Source organism: Diadema setosum, chromosome 21 (assembly GCF_964275005.1).
Source record: "Diadema setosum chromosome 21, eeDiaSeto1, whole genome shotgun sequence".
In the NCBI taxonomy this organism is placed as follows: domain Eukaryota; kingdom Metazoa; phylum Echinodermata; class Echinoidea; order Diadematoida; family Diadematidae; genus Diadema; species Diadema setosum.
Window position 1 is genome coordinate 8,429,397 of NC_092705.1, and position 26,071 is coordinate 8,455,467.

Below are 26,071 nucleotides of genomic sequence, written 5' to 3' on the forward strand. Positions count from 1 at the left end.
TGCCCTAGATTATAATAGTGAGACGATTATATTCTTCCAAACCCAAATGGACACACTTGTTTGACCACTATCTAATACATGTCCACTGTACTTGATGTGTGACAATGTGGAAACAAGTTCATATGTTTCTACCGTATACCAACCAAATACGCGGATGTCAGTCAAAATTGCGTGTAAATATTACACTCTGCTAAATTTGACATAGTATTACAGCCTTCATATTTGGAAGTTCGTGTTGTGCAAACTATCTGAAGTTCTGTATAAGAAACCTTTTTCAAGCTTGAAAATGGAGGCTGAAAGAAAAATGTGAGTCTCGATCCTGTACTTACATAGCTCGCTGTACACATTGACCCATATTTGACCTCAATCCTCACCTTTCACCTCTGAATCCGTTCCAGGTCCTTTCGCGTCACATGAAACCAGGGGAGGTGAAAGCAACTAGGAGCTTCATGGTGGAAGGGAGACATTTTTATACTCTGTGATGTTCTTGGCTACCACTACGTGATGGCCAGTGTGTAAAATACACCAAGGTACCTACAGAAACTGGCGTGTAAGTGGGATATCAGCTAAAACCAGTATTTACTGCATGGTACGTTTGCATTTTGTAACAATTTATTCGACATAATTGTCTTCATAGTAACATGGTTACTGTCGCTTGTATCTTTTTGTTAGGGCCTTCGGTATCATATTCATCCTTTCATGTTAGGAGAACACAAAGTTTTCTAAACAGCTTTTATGGTGTTTTCAAATGATCGTGTGTGCGAGGCATAGCGTCCCTCGGTATCCCCTCGACTACTACAGAAACAAACACTAGCGGATGCTTATTCGACACAGCGCGAGTTACAGAATCTTTGTTACCAAAAAAAAAAAAAAAAAAAATACTGATTGCGAACATGTAAGACATTTATTACAGATTTACAGATTTGGATTAACAGATTTGTCGCAATGCGTGGCGACCTACTTTTTCAGGAACCATATTGATGTGCCCTGCGCTAACTAGCTGTTCTAAAATATAGCAACTGGTAAACTGATTAGGAGACAGATTTAATGACTCGCTTGAACTCGGTTCTGTTTTGGTTGAGCGTACGTCCTAGAGAGTGTAACAAGGGGGTGGGGCGACTGCTGTGGTTACGTCTGTCGGCATACCATACAGCTGTATACAGTGTACAGTGTATTATGATATGAGGATCGGGCAACCGTCCAAAACGGATTAGTCAACGAAACACTAGGCCCCATGTCGTGAGCTAACAGAAGCGGAAAAATATAGTTTCCCATCAAACGGAAACGCCTCTATATAGATATCCGACTTCCGCAAGCTCGGAGGTGCTTGGGGTACACTCGCAGACAAAATTCTTACATTCTTCATTTCTTCTTCTCCTTTTTTTTTGTTTGTTTGTTTTTTGGTTTTTTTTTTGGGGGGGGGAGGCATGTCTCAAATAGATTTTCTCAACATCCTATTTTTACTTCCGTCATACCGATATATAGCGTGAGCGAAACCAAAATAATACATCTATTCAAAATTCGCGGAAGTACGTTTCTGCTCCAGTGGAACCTATAGCAATGATAAAATTTAGCTCATCGGTCCCAATGAATAGGCCTACTATTGTATTGATACTTGGGCTTGTAGTTTGCACGTATTCCTCGTAGGGCAAACCATAGTCAAGCTTGCTGCATGTTTTATGTATCTGGAACAAGCCCTTATCCATGTTTGTAATGCACAGATTTTAAAGATATTTTGGTAAAACGCCGTATTTGAAAACAGGGAATCATTTGAGTTTGAGTTTAAGTTTATTAATTTATTTAACCACGGTAAAAAGCTTGCTATCAGCAGCTATAAGCTGTTTTTCAGCAAGGCCGTGACATGATAACAGAATCAAAACAAACAAATCACACAATGAAGAGAATGCAAATAAAAACACGAAATAATCATTACAAACGAACGCAAAAAAGTCGCAAAGTATACAATGTGTAACATGGAAAGTGCAACATGAAAAGTATATACATGAACAAAAGAAATCAAAATGAGAGCTGAGGAACGTATACAGAAATATACAAAGGTTTGAAAAATGGAAAAAAATGAAACAAGTCTTTTCTTTATTTCTGTTGTAAACAATTTGATATCATTAATTGTTCTAAGACTTATAGGGAGATCATTAAAAAGCTTAGAAGCTGAGTATAGTGCACTTTTTCTTAAGAAATTGGTTCGTGGTTTTAGGAGAACAACAGTGGTATTATCGTTGCGGAGATTGTAATAAGACTGAGGTCTCAACTGAATCCTGGAAGACAGTGATTTATGGGCGAGGTTACGGAGCAATTTAAAGATGATTGTCAAGGCCTGAATATCCCGTCAATTTGTCAATGGTTTGACATCGGTGGTACTATACAGAGCTTCTTTATTGAAACGGCAATCAACTCCCAGGATTAAGCGGAGACACCTGTTTTGTAATGTGTGAAGCTTTGCAAGTTGGGAAGCATGACCATTCATCCATACTACAATAGTCCAGCTGTGGCTGAATCAATGTTTGGTATAGTAAATGAGACGCTCTTGTCGAGGTACTGACGGACACGCTTTACCGAGTGAAACGTTTTCAGAGTCTTTTTCTTCACTTCTTCTATTTGGGATGTCCACGTTAAACTTCACGATAGAAATCCATGAATTAGTTGTCGTCGCTGTTACACACGTTGACACAGACCTACTTTCCCTGTTTATCCCTCAGAAGATTGTCATGACATGCCTTTTGTCATATGTTCAACTGATATTTGTTACACCTATTCTTCATCACAGTATGCTGTTCTAAAAAGAAAAAAAAATTTAATAGACATCGGTGAAAATCAGTTTGTGTGTTTGTTTCTTTGTTAGTTAATGTTTATTACTGAAATCTGAAAAGAAAAAAAAAATCGGGCGTGAATGTTATTGGCAGTAGGTGTGTTTTGTTACGCAACTGCCGTCTGACGTCTTCATAATCTGAGCAGTTTGTAAACACAAGAGACGTTCGCTGTGACTAGGACACAATGTGATTTTGACAAAAAGTACGAATAATGATTTCGGGATGAGGATGAGATGGAGAATGACCAAATCTGAGATGAAGGTTGAAATTTCAGATTTGTTTCCTCTTTGTATGTGGATGGGCTTGATGTTTTGTGCATTCGTGTGTCATTTTACATGTACGCAGGGCATTCTGTTTTTACCTCTCTTTTATCTCACTTTCTGTCTGCTTGTGTAATACATATGTCTCTATCTCTGTCTCTATCTCTCGCTTGCTCCCTCATGTATTGATCTTTTTCATATTCTCCCAGACACAATATACACACTCTTTCTTTACATCTTCTGTCTCCACTGAATCAGGCTGAACGAGAGAATCGCACATCATCTCTTATATATACATTGTACATGAAAGTCCAATTTATTTCACGACGCGGTTTACAGTGTTGTAATTTGTAATGAAAACTTCATACAATCTAAGCATAAAAATGATCATCATGCAAGCAGAGTTTCAACGATTATTAGAAGCAAAACTAAACTTCTAAATTTCGAATAATTCAAAATGATGGAAAATGTTTATTCCGCGTAATATTTCTAAACCAAAAACGAAAATGAGACGTTTATCATGTAGGCCTACTAAACATGGTAATATCACAGATGGACTATGCTGTTACAGCATTGTTCTTCCATATTTAAGACGAGCTTGATTATATTGATACCATTTTTTTACCGAATACTTCAGTCCCAGCAGAAATAATGTTATTTATGATGAAAAGATACCTATAATCTCAGTGAGCGAAAGTGTGTGGTACGCGTTTTAAAGGGAACACAAACCCAAAGAGCAATGTGGATTGAGTAAAAGCAGTAACATTAGTAGAACACATCAGTGAAAGTTTGAGGAAAATCTGACAATCGATGCAAAAGTTATGAATTTTTTAAAGTTTTGGTGTTGGAACCGCTGGATGAGGAGACTACTAGAGGTTATGACGTATGAGAGGACCACAATATAAAGAAAATATAAAAGGAATTCCACAAAAAATTCACTTTTCTAGCAAAATGAAAGAGTTCTTGACTAACCGCTTTCAGAAAGCAGGGGGAATAAGTGCTACCCCTAACATATGTCAGTATCAAGCTGACGGAGTGTGTAATTTTCATAAAAAATGAATTTTTATTGAATTCCCTTTTTATTTTCTTTATATTGTAGTCCACTCATACGTCATAACCTCTAGTAGTCTCCTTACCCAGCAGTTGCAACACCAAAACTTTAAAAATTCATAACTTTTGCATTGATTGCCCGATTTTCCTCAAACTTTCACTGATGTGTTCTACTAATACTACTGCTTTCACTCAATCCACATTGCTCTTTGGGTTTACTTTCCCTTTAAGTCTAGTCTCACAAATTTTTACGTTCTCTGAACTAGTTACAGTCAACTTGTTGAGTACACCTGTTATGTTACATCGCTGCAAGAACGCAGTCCAACTTCAATAGCCTTTTGACTTGGCCACAGGGCCGAGTATTCTAAGAAACGACTGACATTCAAGACTGTTCACTGAAGGGCTACATATAACCACTTTAATAGATCTTGAGTCTCTTCTTTTTTCAGTCGCTTCTTCATCATATATGCATAGCTCCGAAACGTACCACACGCCTTCCTTAAATCTCCGCAAAACTGTGTTGAAGTCTGTGTTGAAGCATACCCTCCGTCCGGAATATGTAAAAACGAAATCCTCAAAGATTGGGACTGACTCCATGCACGTTTTACACGCAGGAAACCAACCATGGGTTATTAAGCGTCATTGCAACGATAATCACGTTGGACGATAACCTCCAGGTCACTACAAGTACGATAAGAGATTAGTATTCTTTTGAGTTGATATCTAAGCCCGACACTAAGCTGGCTGTTCCATTGTAAGAAAAAACTAACGAATAAAGATTATTGCTGCGATTACAAACATAAAACCCATTAGTTCGAACTGAAACAGCGTCAACGCAAGCTTGTAATAGTCCCCTACTAGTGCATGGACGAAGTGGATTTCATATGCTCAGCAATTTATTTTCCCTCATTTGTACAATCGTAATAGCCCAGAGTGACATTTTCTGTTGACTGTACAGAGAAGGAGTCAGAGCAAACGTAGCAGGTATAGCCTCGTTGAACAAGTTTGAGTGAAGCTTTAAACATCTGACATGTAGACATCTTACATTTTTGGACTCTGAAACTTTTTTTGAAAAGTCCTTGGTGATGGTAAGTATGTGCAAAAATATTATGACCGTTATACGAAAAACTATGCGCTTATCACAGATATACCGTACAATTTCTTTGTTAGAGTTTGTATGATCAAATCCACCTGTAGTTGTTATTGGATGTGATGTTCTCCAAGTTGAAATGTAGTGTTGCATGCATTATGTGGTAAAGAACTCTTTCCAAACTCATAAGTTCTCGAAAATGAAAAGTCTGCAGCTCCCAAAATACAATGGGGATTCACTACGGTTCACCTCTGAATATTAGGTTGACCGTCGGAAGTGGGAGTCAACAACTAAAACCTGTATTGGAACCGGAAGTATTCATGTAATGTGCTTTGATACACGAACAATATCATGATAAGTGCGATGGCTACGTAACCCCAACAGTATAGCAAGAAGATAATTTAATTTGAACAGAACCCAATTTTTAAAGTTCCAATAGGGACACACGAACTTTAATCAGAGGGATTTAATATCATTGCATAAGACAGTATAAGCAACAAATAAACATTCGCTGTTTTTATTTTTCAGGCTTGAAATGCAAGCAGGAGTGTCGGCCCAAGGGACAACCCAAGATATGTGGTGGAAACTTGTATACGCCGCATGTCCAACTTAACAGCCATTGATTTCACCGTCACCGAAAAGATTTCCTAGTTGTTCACCTGTCCTCAGCGGCTGCCTCAACATCAGCATCGTCCCTTAACTCTGTGTGTGCTTTGAGTGCTGATTGGCACAAAAACCACAGAGCGTTGTCCACACTGTCCAAAGTGCCTGACACAGAAAGGGTTATACCTGTCGCAATGGTGTGATTGATTGGCGAAGTACCATCATGTCAGACGACCGATTCATAATCGCGGCTGAGGAAGACAAGGACTATGGGAGAGCCACTGTGGAGAGGTTCTTTAGAGAACACTGCAGGGCCAGCCTGGAACGGCTTGGCCGTCTGGACCTGGACTGTTGGGCCGTAACGAGAAGAGTTGTGAGTTTCCTCACGAAGGCCGCGCCGAATTCTGCACCGAAACGAGTCCGATGGAGCGTGGTCAACCCCTTCGCGGACCCGCGCAGCGACCCGGAGGATAACCGAATATCGCACTGGGTAATCGAATGGAACGGCCGTGTCGTTGACGCGACGGTGCTTCAGTTCTACGACCTCGGAGATCTACTCAGTGCTGAGGGACAGGCCGCCTTCAAGCGGCGATGCTACTGTGAGGCCGGAACTGTCATGGCCTTTAGAGGCTGTTCAGAAATTCATCCCCCGTGGATCCGCGCCACCATCGCGGGCGGACGGGCGTACGAAGATTTCGCACGTAACATTTTGGCAAGCCCGTATTTCTACGGGAGGGAGCGCGACCACCCTCTGTTCGTTCACGCAAAGGTCATAAGGCCGAGGATAAAGTAGTGAATTATCATCGAATGAAGAGATTCGTCAAATCTTATTATTTCTGTCCAGAATTCCTGTCCAGTAAACTTAGGTTTCATTGGAAATCTGTAAATCGACATATCAGAGAAAAATATTTACTTAGATTGTAGATATTCAATATAGTACCTACACCGTTAGTCATTATTTTGTAATTTTCTTGCCGATATCAGGTTATCAACATACTATTCCATTGCTGGAGAGCCTACTTCATAGACTTGTTCACTAAATGGCTTATTTACTGAATGCCAATACATTAATTGTAGATCTCAATAGAGTACCTACCTTTCTTGCCGATATCAGGTTATCCACAAGCTATTCACTAAATGGCTTATTCATTAAATGGCAATATATTTATATTTCAACTATTACAACGCTTTTTACTGGATTTGCACAATCACGCTTTTTCAGTCTCGTGAACTACTACAGGTATTAAACATTGTATTGTGGTTGCAGTGATCCCTGCTGTATCATTTTCATGAATATTTTCTGCATGGAGGTTATATTGTGACAGCTAGGTAAAGGTGCATGGTCCCCGTGTTTTAGTCAAATGCGTACGCGGGCGCGCGGCGCAAGTTTCCTATTGACCGATTCAATATGTTGATATGTTGGGAATGTCAGATTTGTGGTTTAAATGCGAAACGACAAATAGTACTTGGATAAAATGTTCAATTGATCAACGTTTGAAAGATTGTTTGTCTCAAAACTGGTACTCTGCTATGTATAATAATCCTCAATGCATTAACTACAGAATCTTTAAAAAGTCTCTTCAATTAGAAAAATTTATTATTGATCTTCCTAAAAAATATCGAATACGTTTTTGTAGATTCCGCTGCCAAAATCATCGTCTTCCTATAGTTACAGGGAGATATGAGAATGTTAAGAGAAGTAAAAGAGTATGCAATCTTTGTCAATCACAACTAATTGGAGATGAATTCCATTATTTGTTTGTTTGTCCGGCTTTTTCCACGGAGAGAAAATTGTATCTAGACAGCAACTTCACAAAAAGGCCAAATACTTTCAAAATGGAAAAATTATTTAATACAACCAACTTAGGCACACTTTTAAATCTGGCTAAATATTGCAATACCATAATGCTTCGTTTTAAATCTTCTTTAGTCATGTAATTAATCAAAATAGTTTGACTAATCATCAAGCAATTGTAATTTGTAATACTTTGTAATACTTTGTCGTGTATATATTGTATAAAATTTCACAATTATTGTTATTTTTTGTTTTCTGTTGCTGCTGGTGCCCTGTTACGCATCATTGTTTTACTGTTAAAGTTCACCTTTAGATGTATTGATATGCCAAATAATTTCACATTATTTCTTATCTAAGGTTATACAAATTGGTTTTCGATATACATAATTTTTTCCTCTATGTGTAAATATGTTTTATACTTCAGTGTAAATATGTTTCATCGTATTACTGTGTAAATTAGTTTCAAACTGGATTAAATGTAAATATGTGTAATAGTGTAAAAGTGTTTAAAAAGAAAAATCTGCATCAAAGTGTAAATATGTTTCATGTTAATAATTATGTTGAAATTGCGTTCTCCAATACCCTAATGGGGTGACATGAGAATAAAATTACTGTCATTACTGTCATTACTGTCATTACTGTGACGCGCTATGTGTATTTTTGGCATGGGCAGCGCCATTACTGCGGTGTATCATCCGACCCCCGACCCCCCTCCTCTCTCCCCACCCCTCTCACGCGCGCAGAATGAAAAACTGATGCATGGTTGCTTTAGCCAGTGGGCATCTCGTACTGAGTGCGCGAATGCTTGCTTAGTGCGCGAACCTTTGTTACAAGTGCGCGATAAACATGTTGCCCGTGGGGTGGGGGAGAGCAGGGGGGTCGGCTGAGACACCGCAATTTGAGCTCATGGCTGCGCCCAGTGCCATAAAATGTCTGCTGCCCTCAACGAACCCGAATCGGTCAATAGAGACGTATGCTATCGACTCCTCTTTAGCGCTTACACTGTGGCCCACTTCCCCGAGTCCGAAGAAGTCCGATTCACTGTAGTTACTGTGGTCCGATCACAGTTCGGCTCATGATTCGGCTGAGGAGGGTGGGGGGTATGACAGCTTTAGCAAACTTCTTTTGTGATGTCATAATAACAAGCACATATGCACGCACCCTGGCATTACTACAGACTGCGCGATAGATCGATGCGCAGAGAAGACAACGAAGGCAACGTTACTTAGCAACACCTACGCGCTTTACTCTTGATGACAGCTCAACTTCAGCAATTTTCGTATCAATGCTAACGGTGATCGGCAGTATCGTCAACAGCCCCCTCTACACTACCGGGACTATGCACCTTTAACTGGTCTATTTGCTGCAACGTCTGACATCGGTGCTATAATAGTGTTGAATAGATTTGTATCCTTTTTTTTATTTATTTATCCACCACTCATGGGATGGAGGGTCCTTTCAGCAAGCTGCAGTTTTTTCAAAGGAGTCCAACAACCTTGTCTCAACTTGCTCAGCTGCACAGAGACAACTTAGGTTTGTCATGCATTCAGGCTGTCATTAGTGAGCTTTCACAAACACGACGCGGCCGCCAGTTGAGCGTGCCGTGTGCAAATTTGCTTCTGCGCATGCTCAAATCCGTAAAATATCCCGTCCTGGAAAACGAGAACGGTTCTCGGCCAAACTAGCGTCCGGTTCCGATGTTGGACACGACTGAGCAGCCAGCCAATCAGCGATCTTGTCATGCGTGTCGGTCATACACTGCGCGACTGTTTTTGTTTGACACATTTAAACCCAAAATCCCGACGTCTTCCTCTACCCAGAAAAGCGAAACTGCTTAGATGATGGGGACGGGAGTCCGAGTGCGGGGACTGTCACAGCCGATTGCTTTCGCGTCCTCTCGGTCTTCCCGTCGTGTAGCAAATTCTCCCTATTGAGATCGGTATGAGGCCGGTCGTCCAACCCTACTGGAAAGAACACAGTGTCCAACAGTATGTTCAAAGTGTGTTCACACAGTTGACTATGTGAAAACGCTCGAATTTAACAGTGTGAAGATGATTTTGCACTGTGGTGTGGTTTTCACAGAGTGTTCATATAGTAATGCTTTGTTTCACACAGTGAATTGATGACTCACATTGTGTTCACACTGTAACGGACAAAATTCGGGAACTGAATTCTGGTAATTCCGTTGTGAGTTATGTTTTTGGGTAATTGTGTTTTGGCTCTGATTTAGTTTTGGTTTTGTTTTACTCGCAAAGTCTCATCACAACCTTGAGTAACATGCATGGTATCCTATTATACAACGTCCTAGTAGATCCTTGTAATTTGATTGGAGGATTGTTGGTAACGTGATATTCAATAAGTGCTCCATTCAACGCGCCGTGCAATTTTGGTTCTATTTTTGCGTGCAACTTGGTTCGATTTTTTTCGTTCTATTCCACGGTTCGAGAAATTGTACCGTACTGCATGTACTGTGTGTTGCATATTGAGGATCGCATGCAGCTAGCGCAGACAACTACTGTACGTGTGCGGTACATGCATGCGCGTATGTAGGCCTACGTAGTGCTAGTGTACGAGCGCTAGCTGTGACCTGTATCTACACTGATTGCACAAGCCAGAAAGAGAATCGCAGTGGATCCACATGTAAGTATGGCTATATTTTTCATACATAATTTTTATATAGACTTCTAGGCCTACTTAGACCTACCCAACAATCCTCCAACCAAATAACAAAGATCTACTTGGACGTTGTATAAAACAAATAGTGTATGGTCTTTACTCGTGCAATGGAACGAGATTTCGCACTCATGACCATTCACTATTTGTATATTATTGTCTCTGTGCAGGTGAGCAGGGAGAGACAAAGTATATTCCATTAGGTGAATCATTCCGAAACAAAACAGAACAAAAAGACAAGCAGTCACCGCGTGAAGCAGACGTTTCCAAAATGTTGGATGTGTCTTTCGCACATAGGACAAAAACACGAAAGTATTAGCAGTTTATATCCTCGCAATATACACCATCTAATTTATCTGTTCAATGCAAAGTATGTTGCTGCTTTACTTACTTAATCAATCATGTACAGTAGTATTTGTTCAAGCCGTTCAATGCAAAGTATGTTACTGCTTTATTATATACAGTAGTTATAGTCTACTGCAGATTATTTACTGCATTACCATCTACACATTCCCTTCTCTGTGCTTGTATATAGATTTCATCCTGTTCAGCGTCAAATATTTACGGTGCTAATATATCACTGTATACTACTTGTACCGTATGTCCAAAAAAAGATTACAACGGGAACCTTTGCGATGATAACTCTAAAATAGAAAACCAATCCAAATACAATTTCAGAGTATGAAACTATGACTTAATACCCACATCTTATAGAAAACCCAATCCGATTTGCTTCAGTGTTCAAAGAGAAATGAGGAATTTTGTAGAGCATGTCAGGAATCTCTTCCCTCCAAAGTCCGTCCATTGTGTTCACACATTATGCAGTTCCGAGAGCATCCAAGTGCTAAACTTGGAAGAATCAGACCCATGATATGCTTTACAAATATCCTCATTTCTCTGTAACCACCTAACCACACTGAATAGAGCTTTCTCCAAAATATATTTAAGATGTTATATTTTAACACCCTGAAGTAGCATTTAGACAGTTTGATCATATTGATCGTTATCAATGCGAAAATCTGATTGTAATTTTTTTGGGGGGGACATACTGTATTACGTATTCGCAATAATCTTATATTCCGGTGTAAATCATGTTTGTCTCCATTTGCTACCATTTACCGCAAGACGCAATTTATAATCATCGTACCTTGTAGCCTAAACGTGTCTATCGTAACTTCTATTTTAGCAGTGCTCATTCGTTCTGACTTTAATAGACATCAATGCAATGTACGAACACTAATTTTGTGTGGCAAGATACCAATACTGTACAATGTACGAACATTCGTTTGACATGACACCAATGCAATGTACGTCGTCATATTCCTTTTTCAATTGAATTCATTTGAACTTATATTATTAGCCGCAGTTGAAGTGTGAAAAGAATACTCACGTGCAGCGACATAATAATTATGTATTCTTCCTCCTTCGTCGTCTTGTATCTCTTTCATTGAGCATGTAATTTTTGTTTGTTTCATATTCCACATTTCCAATGGGAGACATTTTACAATCCGATAATAGGCCAACCTCAGATATTAGGCCGTCTGTGAGTTCTGCAAACGCGTGAGAATAACACTTGATGTGAACACGGGCCTCTTCCGCATTCCCGTTCGTGTTGCAGCAGCGAGAGTGGGGACGTCACAAAAATAACCGCAATTGATGACAAACAATTCCTTAATTGCAGAACATTTTCCACAATACTCGCTATTCAGAGAAGCTTTTTTTTACCTCATTATATGGAATGTATAAGAGTTATGCCTGATTGGCGAAGAATGGTGACGATTCAGCACTTGTGAATACAACTGTATATGGCATTACAATATTGTATATGATTATGACTCTCGACATGCTTCGTATGACGTTTTGTTGTTGTACGATCATCACTCGTGTCTTCTGGAATAAAGCTTCCATTCTGTATAACAAAACAAGTAGTATTCTTCATTTACACTTCAAATTTCTTATTCTGTTGTGTCTTTATTTTGTCCTTTGCAGATGCATCAGAGAATCCAGGCGGCTTCATGTAATGGAGCTATTTCAGAGCAAGATCCAATTTGTTGAGGAGTATCGAAGTAATCAGAGTTGTTATTACATGTACTTGTCATTTAATCAGTTTGCATTTATATCTTCATTATGATTAGCATGCTATTGTTATCACTACCGTCAAAACAGTGCATGAATAGCAATTTATATGAATGATAGGGTAAAACAGTTCAAATGTTGCAATGCTCTCTTCAAAGAAACGTACAGGCCAACATCTGCCTGCCGTGGTATTTGTACCACATTTGCTCCTGCTATAATTGCTCCCATGAAATATCTTCACTCTAAACCAAACATAAATTCTACTCACAAGCATTCCCCTAACCCTAGTCCTCACATGAAATTAAACCTGACACCCTAACACAACCCTAATTCTAACCCTAAGTCCTTGGAGAAAATAAGACCGGAGCAACTGTCGAAGGAACATATGTCGCGTCCCCGCCTGCCGTATAGGCATTCATTAAACCCATCGCCGCGAGAGAACAGGGTGCGAGATCCAGTGCTGAAGGTCCCTAGGTGGCGCTATCTAATGTACCCTGACCTGTTTCAGTAGTTCCCGATTTCTGCCTGTCCCTGTCTCGTTCGGCAAGGAACCGCGCAAGGAATCGGGACGGTTGGGGAATTTCGCGCCAGCGTCCCCGAAGCATGCAGCCCATGACGACCTTGAAGTGAGGGTGCTTCCAGCCATAGATCATAGGGTTGATGATGCTGTTGAACACAACGAGCGTCCCGGCTACGTAGGTTGAGACGAGTAGAACGTCCGAATGCTGGATGCTCCTTCCCCGCAGGACCCCGACAGCCACGTACACCACCGCGGCGGGGCTGAGACACAGGATATAGCAGCACACCACGCACAGCATGTTCTTTGTGATGATGAGCTCGATGTTTCTTTGGCGAGAGTCACCACAAGATCTACCCAAGGCGATGGCGCTCTTTTTAACGTGCCTGAATATCAGTCCATAACACACAAATGTGATAACGAAGGCTATGAATGCGGAGGCGGCATACAAGCCGGCGAAAAGTTTTCCCTTCGGGTGGGCAAAGTCGTAGACACAGAGCCGAGAATAATTGTCGTACCCCAGACGACCGTGTCCAGACAGTTGAGGAATGACCAGGGTGACTGTGGGATAGAGCCAAGAGAAAACCACCATGCAGCTGACATTCCGGGCAGAGAAGATGCGCCGGTAGGTTTGCCGGGGCTTGGTGATGAGCACGCAGCGACTGAGGGCAATGAGCATGATGGTGATCACACTGCAGACTGCTGCATCGAGAGTAAGGGCCGCGATCAACTGACAGGTGGCGCGCGGCAGCGGCCAGCCACCCGGGCTCACCAGCCCGGCCGCCTGGAACGGTAGAACGAGACAGATCACGATATCGCCGGCGCTGAGGTTGACGATCAGAAGACTCGTCATCGTCTGAAGTTTTCTCGAAAGTGCGATCGCGAGGAAGACCAGAAGATTCCCGACAATCCCGACGATGGCGAGTACACACAATATGCTCGCTCGTAGTATGTAGTCTCCTGGGCTTTCCAGGAAACCCGCCGTTACATTCGCAGTCACTTCAACTTTGTCATTGATGACATCAGCAACTTCAACTTGATCCATTGTATTCCTGAGAGCAAAATACAGTAGGAAATTGTTAATGGGCCTATATTACGTACGCAAAGGGACCTACAAACATGACGCCAATGTTTGGTTTGTTTCGCTCGTGGCCCGCTTGGGCATGAAAGTCATTATTAAATTTGACGTGTAGGTGAACAGGGAAAGAACTATAGAGACGATAAAGAAAAGGAAACATAGTCTTTTTTGAAACTTACCTGCCCAATCGAGCCATCAAATAAAACATATGCGTTATGGAAATTTGGTTTATGGCTTCAGGTAACCGGGCCATCGCCAATGTCGAGCTCTGCTTATATGTGTATGTACTTCTGTATGTGTGTGTTTGTGTGTGTGTGTGTGTGTGTGTATCTATATATATGTATATGATGTATATATCCATATATATATATATATATACAGAGAGAGAGAAAGATTTTAAAATAATACAGTAGTTTAGACTACATGAAAGTAAGGAATTGAATTTTGGCGTCAGTAATGGATGACAATGCGTCTTTTGATATCATATTGATCAACCTAATTAATTCTGCTACGACACAGCTGGTGTTAAACGCATTCTGGTTGAGCAATATAAGTTAAGTAAATGACATCAAAATACAAGTACGCACGAGTCATTTACGTCTGTTGTATGCACGTGACAGTTGATATGCGTATGTTTAAAGAAGAATCAAAATTTTAATCAGATTTATAGAGACAAAAAGGAAATGGTTAGCATTGCAGGAAGTTTTAATATTGGTTTTTCGAAGGATTTCCGTAGAATTTCGAAAGTCAGGGGATTGAAATACTTAAAACTTTGTCACGAGACCACGTTTTGTGAGGATGTGTCAAACGATTTTTGTATGTGTGTGTGTGTTATATCTATTTTCAGTTCCCGCCTCAAATGTGGAAGTTTAGAGACCCGTCTGTTGCGACACGGATTGTCGCCCCTACACGGATTGTCGCCTCCTGCTCGGGGCGACAATCCGTGACGGGCGTTGGCGGCACGGATTGTCGCCCCCTACACGGATTGTCGCCTGGCGACAATCCGTGTAGGGGGCTGGCGGCACGGATTGTCGCCCGCCCTCGAAGCACATTTTGCTGGGTAATATCGTTCTGGACATAATCATTGAAATACTAACACATAACTAACATGGCTACATCCATGCAAACATGCCATGTAAAAAGTCATGGTGAGGTTTCAAGGAAGTGTGTATGTGCGCGTGCACATGATAATTTAGTGTCCGTTTGTGTGTGTGTGTGTGTGTGTGTGTGTGTGTGATGGAAGAATGTGTTTATTATGTCAGGTTTTTTTGCGTATGTGTTTTTTAGCTTGTTTGGCAGATTTGTATAATTATGAATTCGGAGTGGAGCTTGCGTGCGGGCAGATGCTGCTTTTCTGCATACGGTCCATTATGTCTTATTTATCAACGTTGGGAAATCGTTTCATCAGGAAGGAATGTGGTATCGGTTCGGGTGTGCGTCGGTATGTGGGAAGGGGGTTACATTTCGTTATTGCAAAAGTTTGTTACTCTGAAGGCTCATTCGTCCGAAGGCTCATTCGTCCGAAGGCTCATTATTCCGAAGGTTCGTTATTCCGAATTTCATTTTTGGATCAACGAACCTCTAGGTATAGGGAATTGTGTGTTTCGGATAAATAAAGCCTCGGAAAAAACGAAACTTCGGAATAACGGAACCTTCGTGTGTGTGTGTGTGAGTGTGTGTGTGCGTGTATGTATTTGGGTTGGTGAATGTGGATGTGGGATGATTTAGGTTTTGTTTAATCAGGGGTTGGTGGGTTGGGGATTGGATTTGAAGAAGGATAGTTATAAATGGTATGACAGATGTTGGTAGGATTTAATAGTTAGGATAGATGTAGGCCCTAGATTTGTTTCGGATGGGGAGGGGAGGGGGTGGTCGGGTTTTTTATGACTGATTTCATTCTAGATTCGTGTAATGTATTTATGTGTTTTTTATGTATATGCCCTTGTATTAAAGTAAGGAGGTGTTACATGATCCAAACCAATGTATTCAAGGAATATAGGTTTGGTAGGGCCCTACATGTCAAAACTTTCTCGTGAAGAAATTGTTAGTAGGATTGGTCTATAATCGAGTTATCTATGTTGAAGTGAGATTTATTTTGTGGTATAAATTGACAAATGGATTTGTTTCTGTTTCGAATTGCCATTTGTAACTTTTTTTTCATGTTACACCCAGAATGAGTCGATTTATGAATGATTTGAATGAAATCAATGAATATCAAGGAAAAAAGTGTTGAGTTGGTTTATTTGCATTATGAGGATTTGTTTGAGTGTTTGTTGGTGTTTGTTTGTATTACGTATGTATTAGCGGTGTGCAATGGCAGTTCGTTTGTGCTAAAATCAACTAACGATTGACAAATTTTTTACGGCGTGTGGAAATTATTCGCTCATGCATAAAGCATGCCAAACCTATTCTTGGACAAATGATAGTGGTGTGAACGTTCTAGTTTATAAGACTGATGGAAGAAAATGACTGCAGTGAAAAATGAACAAAGACAAATAACATTTGGGGAGGGTACCTCCCTCGTATGAATTTTCTCTCGGTCTCTCTCTCGCCTAGCCTGCCTCACCGCTGATATTGGTTCACACACCCATACTATTTTTAGATCAACGCTGGTGTGATTTTTTTAAACACGTGCTCATACACTCTGAAGGCGTTTCTATTGCGGGCCACAGTAGCGCCACTATATGCCACATACACACGTAAGCATACAGGCACACGTATACACACAGACAAACAAACCACTACCACTATGACCACCACACATGCACAGTTTCTACATATTGTATTATTATACTCCAAACACACACACATACACACATTTACACACACACACACACACACACACACTCACACAACAAATCATACACATCACATATCGTGCAGCTCACAATACACACACACACACACACACACACACACACGCACGCACACACACACACACACACACACGCATAACTTACCAGTCATACCAGGGAGGTGGAAGTCTTCCACCTCCCTGGTCATACCCATCCCACCAAAGCTTAACACCGGAGGAACCACCCCGAGCCCGGGGCGACAATCTGTTACGGGGCAACAATCCGTGTCGCAACAATTTTTTTGCCAACACGGATTGTCGCCTTCGAGGTCAAAAACTGGGAACTGCACAAGCGTCACGGATTGTCGCCAGGCGACAATCCGTGTAGGGGGCGACAATCCGTGCCGCCAGCGCCCGTCACGGATTGTCGCCCCGAGCAGGAGGCGACAATCCGTGTAGGGGCGACAATCCGTGTCGCAACACCCGTCATTAAAATAGTGATATAGCTATGCTTTGTAAATTTTTGATAACAAAAGGCATCTCTTTGCAGCATACTTTTATTGTATATAGATGTTTGGAAAATAATTTGACATCGAAAAAAAAAAAAAAAATATATATATATATATGATGTTCTGGAATTACCGCACTTCTAGTGGAAAACGTGACCAAAACGTCCAGTTATGAAAGCCCACGTGATAATGCCACATGACGGGGCTCACTTCACAGTATGTGTAAAACTGAGAGTTTCTTTAGGATTCGGTCCCTCCCAAGTAACCTCGAGCAATACATGGAGCTTGGAAAGTTTGCGACAAGCTGAATTTGCCCCATATATACACATGAATGGATGAAGTCAAGGGTACTTAAAATGCGCCAATTCCACATGACTAATTAATGTGCTCAAGGCGCAGAAATAGTATAAATGCAGAATTACATGTAGTAGAAATCATTGGTTACGGTTGAGGAAAATCGGACAGTGGGTTAAAAAAAGGTTACAAATTTCTAAAGTTCTGGTTGGATTCATAAGCCATTATGCTGAAAAGAAGGGTTTACAGCTGATGACGTCACAGTAATGGAGAATTCCTCAAAATGTAATCGGTTTTAACAAAACATCGCTCGTTGAGCGACACAATGTTAAGGTTAATATTGTATTTCCCCTGCCTTTTAAAGGAGGTAACATGCAGAATTCTCCTGTTCTCTTTGCATATCCCTTATGTCGTGCATGCCACTGCCACTTTCTTGTGACATTGCACCTTGCGTTCCTCATGTTCCTTGCGGCGAACAATTTTTGCCACCGCTAACGAAGTTTCGGCCTGAGTCTGAGAAACTCCACCGGTGGTCATGACGATGGCTTTCATTATACGATCAGAGCCGAATTCGAACATTTTCCATTATCGTGTTTATAGCTTGTCCATTTTTGCTCAACTGCGGGATAGTGTGATGCCTCTTCTGCATAATTTCTGCTCAAGTCGTATACAGGTTCGGACAATCCTCTTAAGTGAATCTCGAATTTATGTTGTAAATAGTAGTTACTGAAATGATTTGAGAAAGATGTGAGAAACATGAATGTGAAAGAAAAGTTAAACCACAAAAATTATTTATGTGAGAGTTGTTATGGGTTTGACCTGCAATATAAACTACAGAATTTCAAGAGGACTGACGGAGATTGCCAAGTACCGTCTTGTCTGGCTTCCGGTCATGAAGCCTGAGGAAAAAAAAAACCCGCAAATCTCTATACTTAGCAAATTACTAGTAATCGTAATGACTTGAATTCATTCTTGAATTGACGGAGATTACATGCATTTGTCTGTTCGTTAATTTCATGAACATATCAATTCTACAAAATCTGTAATATGTAATACTCACAGTATGCTGAACCAATGTATTTGATGACGATGAGGCTATAAGCTCTTCGGGATGTGTGAACTGGTGACTGTTACAGTAGTCATAGTGTCCTCAAGCAGGGCACATCCAGAGGAAAATCGGAAAGAAAACTTACAGTGTACCAATGCTGTTTTCCAATTTCATTCCTGTACTTCCGTTTTTATTTGTTTGTTCTACTTTTGGAACAGATGTTCATTATTGTTTCCCACAAGGCAACCAGGCGGGATTATGACCGCAAGTCACATTATAGTTGTTAATATTTCTTTTTCTTTCAGTTTTGTGTCGTGGGTCGCAAGCATATCCACGTGAATTGGAAACAGATTATTATTTTTCTTCTCCTAAGCAATCAGTCCCCCCCCCCACTCTCTCTCTCTCTCTCCTTCTCTCTCTCTCTTTCTCTCTCTCTCCCCCTCTCTCTCTCTTTCTCTCTCTCTCTCTCACTCATTCTGTCTGCATTCATTACACCATAGTCGTCGTATGGCATCGAAAAGGCAACGGAAGATTCCATCCGAAGTTTTTCTTTGAAAACGCCATTGTACAACCTAAAGACTCAGACAGAAACTGTCTTTGGATCTCCTTCTATCGGACACTCCTTTTTATTACAAGCTATGTACTACAGGATGGTGGAAGAATTATAATTAATACGACATAAAATCATGTATTTTAGATCCTTACATAGCACATTTCACCTAAATTTTGTCAAATTAAAAAACAAAAAACTGTTGAACTTGTGAATTTTCTAGCCAATAACTATATACAGTGTATATCACAATTACTTGAACACCACAATTGCTGCTGTATTGTTACGCACAAAATGGCATATACGTAAATCAACAATACCATTGCGTTACTATGAAAAACTACATCTTCTTAATTTAAGGAGAAAACAATTTTTCTTGGTATTCTTCTGAAGACTGGTATGACAAAACCTACAAAAGAATTATCATTTGCCTTTGCGACCACCTTACTTTGCAACAGGGTTGATCAAGATATACGCAGGGCTCGACATTAGCGATGGCAAGGTCCCACTAAAATTGGTGTCTGGCCACCAAATTCATCTTTTGGTGGTCCGATCGGGTAACTGCGATTCAAAATGGATTGTTGCTTTTGCTTTTATTTCGGACAACTACGTATCCTTCTGGGGACACAAAAATTTCAGATTTGGCGATTTTGTGACCCGAACGGGTCACCAGTCAAAAATGTCAGTGTTGAGCCCTGTGATATAACTCTTCGTGCTTCCAATATTTTGATTCAAAATCAACTTGTTAAATACAACCCGTGTCTGTGAACTTCGCTTAAAGTTATAATGGTGTCAGTGCTGTTAACAACATGCCAGCTGCGAGATGATGCCTGCTACTAACCATAAGGAAATGCCAATCCTTTCTTATGTGTCTGTATTTCATCATTTATGTTTATAGATATCACGGCGCTAGCCCTCATCATGTGATGTATTTCCTCCTGTACATCATAATATCTGCATTCTACTGTCTTTGCATTGTGCACGAAACTTCTATCAACTTCCTCGAGCTTCCTATATGCACGAGTATCGGCTAAATACAGTAACTCGTGTAGTAAATCAAAACAAACTAGGCTGATAACCTTCGGTTGTCATCACAGCAACAGGCAGGCTACAAATATCTTGTTGCCCTTTCTCAAGCTAAACACTAAATACAAACAAATTAATAATAATAATAATCAACAATATTGGTCCATACCCTCGTTAAGTAAGCTAACCGCTTTTTCTACCTTTCTGACTGTTGTAAGTATTAGCATGTGTACAGTTTCGCAACCACACATTTTCTTGATTATTTTGAGCTGTATCTAGCACGAAGTTTATTTTTCCTCTCCCATGGTACCATTAAGGTAATTTGGGGAGATTTCAGTACAGGTGGTGCAATTCATCTGCGATCTACTGCGTCCAAGCTGTAGGTCACTTGTGTAGCTCCGTGGTCGCGGCCGACAAATTGTGACAACCAGCCTGAAGGTTGGGGGATTTCACGCAGCCGTCTACGGAGGATGCAACCGAGGACGAGCCTGAAATGCGGATGCTTCCACCCGTAGATGACAGGGTTGACACAGCTATTGAGCACGAAAAGTTCTACACAAATATACAAGACGATCAGCATTGCCCTGGCGTATCCAGGCTCTTTTTGATTCCCACGGTGGACGACGAAAGCCAGACTCACTGCCAAGGCTGGACCAACAAACAAGATGAAGTAAAAGCATATCAAACAGAGCACAGTTTTCGTGACTTTTAGCTCCATCTTTCTCTGTCGATGCGCCTGGCTGTTACCAGAGGAACTTTCAAGTGAGCGGGTGCTCTGTCTAACATGTCTGAAGATCTTGCTGTAGCTACATAGGGTTACAAAAAAGGCAATTGTCGCAGAGATGGCGCTGAACAGTGACAGAGCTTTTCCCATGGGATGGTCGAAGGTGTACACGCAGCGTTGTGCGGACATGTCATATTTGACGAGGTCGTTGGGTCCAGACACGTGGGGAATCACAGCGGTGACAGCGGGGGAAAGCCAGCAGAAGATAAGTATACATCCGACATTCCTCCTCGAAAAGACGCGGGAGTACGTCTCTTTCGTCTTGGTGATGAGTATGTAGCGGTTTAGAGCAACTACTGTAATGGTGAGCGACATGCAGTAAGTCGCAATGACAGAGAGTGCGTTCAGCACCTGGCAAGTTGCATCGGAGCGTAGCCATTTCATCAGGTTCAAATACATGGCAGACACGAATATCCAGATGAGACACATTAGTGCTTGGGAGATGCTGAGATTGATGAGGAAGATGTTGGTCGCCGTCTGAAGCTTCCTTGACATTGCGAACGCGAGAAAGATCACCAGGTTCTCAACGATTCCGACTACCGCCGTAGTGAGTGTAAACGTACTTATAATGACTGCGGATCTGTAGACGAAGCTAACGCTTGTGACATTCTCTCCGCTGAGTGAGATTTCATCCATCTTCACTGACTAGAAGAAACCTGAGGGCATCACAGTGCGATACAGTAGGTGTCACGACATAATCACGATTCACAACCGTGCCAAAATGGCACATTAAATTTTCTTCGTTTGCAGCATAGCAGGTCCTGCTGATCAATATTTTTCGTAATTTCACAAAATGCTGTAAGTACGCTAAGTATAACAGTTCATAGTACGTTGATACCATACTTTGAGGTGGACCGCACCTAATCAGAGTTGAAAACTACGAAAAATAGTTACTGACATTTCGAAAAGGAAAAATTAATGATAAATACACACAGAAAGCATTTTTTGGGGAGGGGGTGGGGTGTTTACTCGGTTTGCCCATTTTTAGGGGGTTGAACAATTGTTGAATGATTCATTGAGTCAAGATCTTACATGAAACGATTTAATGAGTCCTGTTCGATTTATGAGGCCTGCACAGGAAAAAAACAACATTATTAAAACAATAGAGTTTATGATACCATGCGTACCGAAAGCATCGTACCTTGTCTCTTATTCAGAATTCAAATCCGTTGAAGAATGTCTGTTCTTCCGTCACTCGAGTGCTTGCGTATAAATGATGGAATGCAGAGTTGTTACCACGCCCAACAACATCACACCGATATTATGAATCACAAGTAAAGTGGATAGTTTTGTACACACGCACGCATGAACGTCTCCGTGCCTTTCTCACATGAAAAACACCATAATAACCAGTGTTCGATCTGATTGAGCATGCCTACTTATAGAGATCGGAAGTCCAGCACAGTTTCATTTTTATCAAACCTCATTTGCAGTTGTCCAGCCAACTCAGAGCCACGAGACATGAATAACATGCTTCCAGCAGTTTTTAAGTCTTGCCGCATTACTAACAACAATGCGATATATATATATATATATATATATATATATATATATATATATATATATATATATATATATATATATATATATATATATACATATAATATATCTACATTATGCTATAGGGAAAAGCTGCACACATTCAATGGCAGAATCCTGCTGGATGTATTCCGATGTTTTGACTCATGAGTTTGTTTGTTTTTCTTCACCAAATTGCATTCGATTATATATAACTCTGGGAAATTTCAGCCCTGATAGCAAAACTAGCAAATGTCAAAAATTAGTCAATCTAGTATCGTGCAGGTGTATAGTGTCAATACTGAACTTCTTTGGTGCAATATCTACGCAAATTCTCATCAACAGGCTGCTGAAGACGAAATCTAGCGTTCTTATTATTCTTTTTTTAACCTCCGTGTGTTTCTTCACCTTTCTGTTTCCTTCCCCCTCAACCCTACGCAAACACAAACCTCAATACCCATACAGATAACACTGCCTTCACTCTTCACAAGCTGAGGTGTTAAGGACACAGTGATTGACTATCAAGCGGTGTTCCCCATTGTATTTACGAATAAATTCAAAGTTTCTGTCACTGTTTTGTGTACAAAGGTCATGCCTTTACAACAATGTAGCTACTGGTCATTTGGAATAAGACGATCATGAATTTGCCATACGATTTATAAAGCATGGCGTTTCTGTACAACTTTGCTCATTACATGTCCAGGGTAACAAAAAACTAGAAAAATTACACAGATTTGAAAAAAAAAACCAGAATATTTTCCCAAAGCATGACTACATTGCTGTCTCAGAATAATGTGACACACAGGGGATTTACACCATGGCACAGAAGGAATCGAGCAGGCGACAATAATCATGATATACTTTCGTCTTTATTTTGGGGACAACAGGTCAGCGACAAACACATCTCAGAGTTAGGCGGATTTTGTTCGAATTTATATACACTATAAACTACACACACAAAATAAAATCACTAAGAGGAGGGAGTGAACGAAAATTCACTTCTTTAAAAACAATGAAGTGTCCTCATCTTGATACGCGCAGCTTGTAACCCAAATTGAATTATGTCATTGGCAAATGCCCTTGTTTGCTATTGAATTTTGCAACTAAATCTCCTTCCCTCCTAACAGTGCAAAAAGTTTTTAAGCTTTTAAGATTTCAAGGCTACAATAATTTGATGCAAAGGTTGCAACTTATTTCCATTGGTTTCATGTTAAAAATGAAATGAATCTATGAAAGATTCATGTTGGATTTGTGAGATGCCGACAACATTACGTCTTTCCGTCGCGTGGGTGGTTCCTCCTATGATATCAACGCTTCGTAAAAAGGTACAACGTTAAGATTTTACAACCTTCTTGCATTTGGTCTGATTTTACCATTCTGTTTATTCCCGTTTGCTCCACTGATTAAAGGCAAGTCTACAGTAGTACAGTACAACGTAGATTGGAATAGTGTAAATGTTATAAACCTTTTTTCCTAAAACAAGCCTCCGTCAACCGGAGTAATATATACAGTAAATTCTTCTTTAAATCATATGAAGGAACTATGATTATTAGTGTCAGCCAATTGAAAGAAACTATCGCCCAAGCCGTCAATGCAGCTATGTCTGTTGCGCTGTCTCAGTTGTTGTCTAGTCAGAGTAACTACATAGATTTATGCGAGTACTCTAATGTAGTCGACGAGACCACGCCCTCTCTGAGCTGAATCTGGGAATGATGTAACCGGTAGGAGAAGTCCCTCAACTGCTGCTAAAGGACGCCACCTCTTGAGCGTGTGGGAGATCTTACAACAATAAGGGAGTTCATGGTTAGCGCATGTCTCATTTGACCCCTACACCACAGACTTTGAAATAACATGGACATGTGTTGTGATCAAGAATTCCTTCGTGAAGCATGGCATCTTCTATTAAATCAATGTTGATAAACGGCATGACGAGAATTTGCTAAACAGTGTTGATGAATGACTTACACCTGCAGATTCTAATTTAGTCCGGAACATATACATTGCACTGACATAATTTAGATTCTCATAGTTGCTCGAGACTTCTTTACATTTTAAAGTCAGTGGCAAATACACAGACATTCTCATTTGACCTTTGTTTTGCACATGCACAAATCACAACCGCATACGCCAGTTTACAGTTCCATTTTGCGCATGAGCAGAAAAAAAAGGTCATTTGTACAGTCAAGCATTTTTTTTTTTCAATTCACTGAGATAAACGTTCCTGATGTAATGATTATTTATGTAATCCTTTCAAACGGTGCTTACTAGCATATCCACCCGACAGCAAGCCTGGTATTTGGCAATTTTGGTTGAAAGACTTTATTTATGCATTCACACAAAATAATGAACTTGAATGTCTGCCGAAATGTCAATGCTAACAGACCATTCTTGTCACCTACTCTGCGCAAGTTCATTCACTGATTGAACGTGAATTCCATAAATTGTGGGCATGTTCATGCACCATGCTACTTTGAAAACGAGTGAAGTGCCTAACCAAATGAGACTAAAAGAAAGGTCAGTTGTACCAATGTGCCCATGAGCTATAAGAACAGGCTTACTAGTATCTCAGGACCTGCATATTTTTTTTTTTGTGTCCATTAATGTAGCTTACATTTTACAGTTCACTGGGTTTTCGATGGTACATGGTACATGAACTCATAATTCCAATTCCTGATTTAAAATCCTGGACAAACGCCACTGAATATAGCACTTTAATATCTTACAGTGTAGCATACTTTATTATCATTCTTATCATGCAATAGTATATCATGAACTGAATGAATATATTCAACATACAGTTCGAAGCATTATTTGGTCTATAAATATGATTAGTTCATCGGATTTCAATATTTGAAACAGTTCACTTGGTCAACACATTCATATCCTTTATCCGTAATTTTCACATCCATGAATTTCGGTCCTGCAGTTTTAAAAGCTATATCTTTTATTTAGGCCCCATCATATTTCTGTAACTTCTTTGAGACACCTTTATATATATACTATGACATGACCATTGACATTTTTGTTCAGCTGCTTCTTTTTTCTTTATCATGTGAAATCCAAAGACATGATTGTATACATTTTGTATTCTTATTAGTTGCATCAATGTCAATTTATGATTTGTCATTCCTTTGATAAATATGGAAATATGAAAACAAATAAATGAACTTAATTGAGCAAGAGTTGATATGTGCTTCTTCTTTCAGATTCAAGTTACGGCTTCTTAATACAATTAGTCACTTTGATTTCCCTTTACGTGATAATGAGTTAGTGCTACTAAATACACGCTGGCTGCGTAGGCTTGCTAACAACTACTCAGAAAGTGATGTCAATCTTTGTGTGTGTGTTTGTGCTTTGTCATTCACCATTACATTCATTGCGCTTCCTCCTCATTAAGATCAATAATTAGCTGTATCTTGCACGCAGTTTATTTTTCCTCTCTCATGGTACCATTAACCCTTTCTGTGCCAATAAGGCAAATGTGCACAAGTTTCGCAAACATACCTATGGATAGCAAATCAAAGTGGGATGAAGAGGGTTAATGTAGTTTGGGGAGATTTTTGTACAGCTGGTGCAAT

At 40.3% G+C, this 26,071-nt stretch overlaps 3 protein-coding genes across 4 annotated transcripts; 1 reads left to right on the top strand and 2 right to left on the bottom strand.

Moving 5' to 3' along the window:
* Positions 1-404: 404 nt before the first annotated feature.
* Positions 405-6,921, top strand: LOC140244674 (uncharacterized). 2 transcript variants are annotated; one of them, XM_072324296.1, is made up of 2 exons: positions 405-589; positions 5,757-6,921. In XM_072324296.1, exon 2 carries the CDS (start codon positions 6,055-6,057, stop codon positions 6,622-6,624), a length of 570 nt encoding a protein of 189 aa, XP_072180397.1. In that variant the 5' UTR covers positions 405-589; positions 5,757-6,054; the 3' UTR covers positions 6,625-6,921. The 2 variants fall into 2 exon arrangements, with proteins under 2 accessions (XP_072180397.1, XP_072180395.1); XM_072324294.1 differs by having other exon boundaries at positions 405-550.
* A 5,924-nt stretch (positions 6,922-12,845) lies between these two features.
* On the bottom strand, positions 12,846-13,937 carry LOC140244879 (kappa-type opioid receptor-like). The gene has a single exon (XM_072324487.1). It carries the CDS (start codon positions 13,935-13,937, stop codon positions 12,846-12,848), a length of 1,092 nt encoding a protein of 363 aa, XP_072180588.1.
* A 6,606-nt stretch (positions 13,938-20,543) lies between these two features.
* Positions 20,544-21,611, bottom strand: LOC140244880 (melanopsin-like). Its single transcript, XM_072324488.1, has one exon. It carries the CDS (start codon positions 21,609-21,611, stop codon positions 20,544-20,546), a length of 1,068 nt encoding a protein of 355 aa, XP_072180589.1.
* Between the last annotated feature and the right edge of the window lie 4,460 nt (positions 21,612-26,071).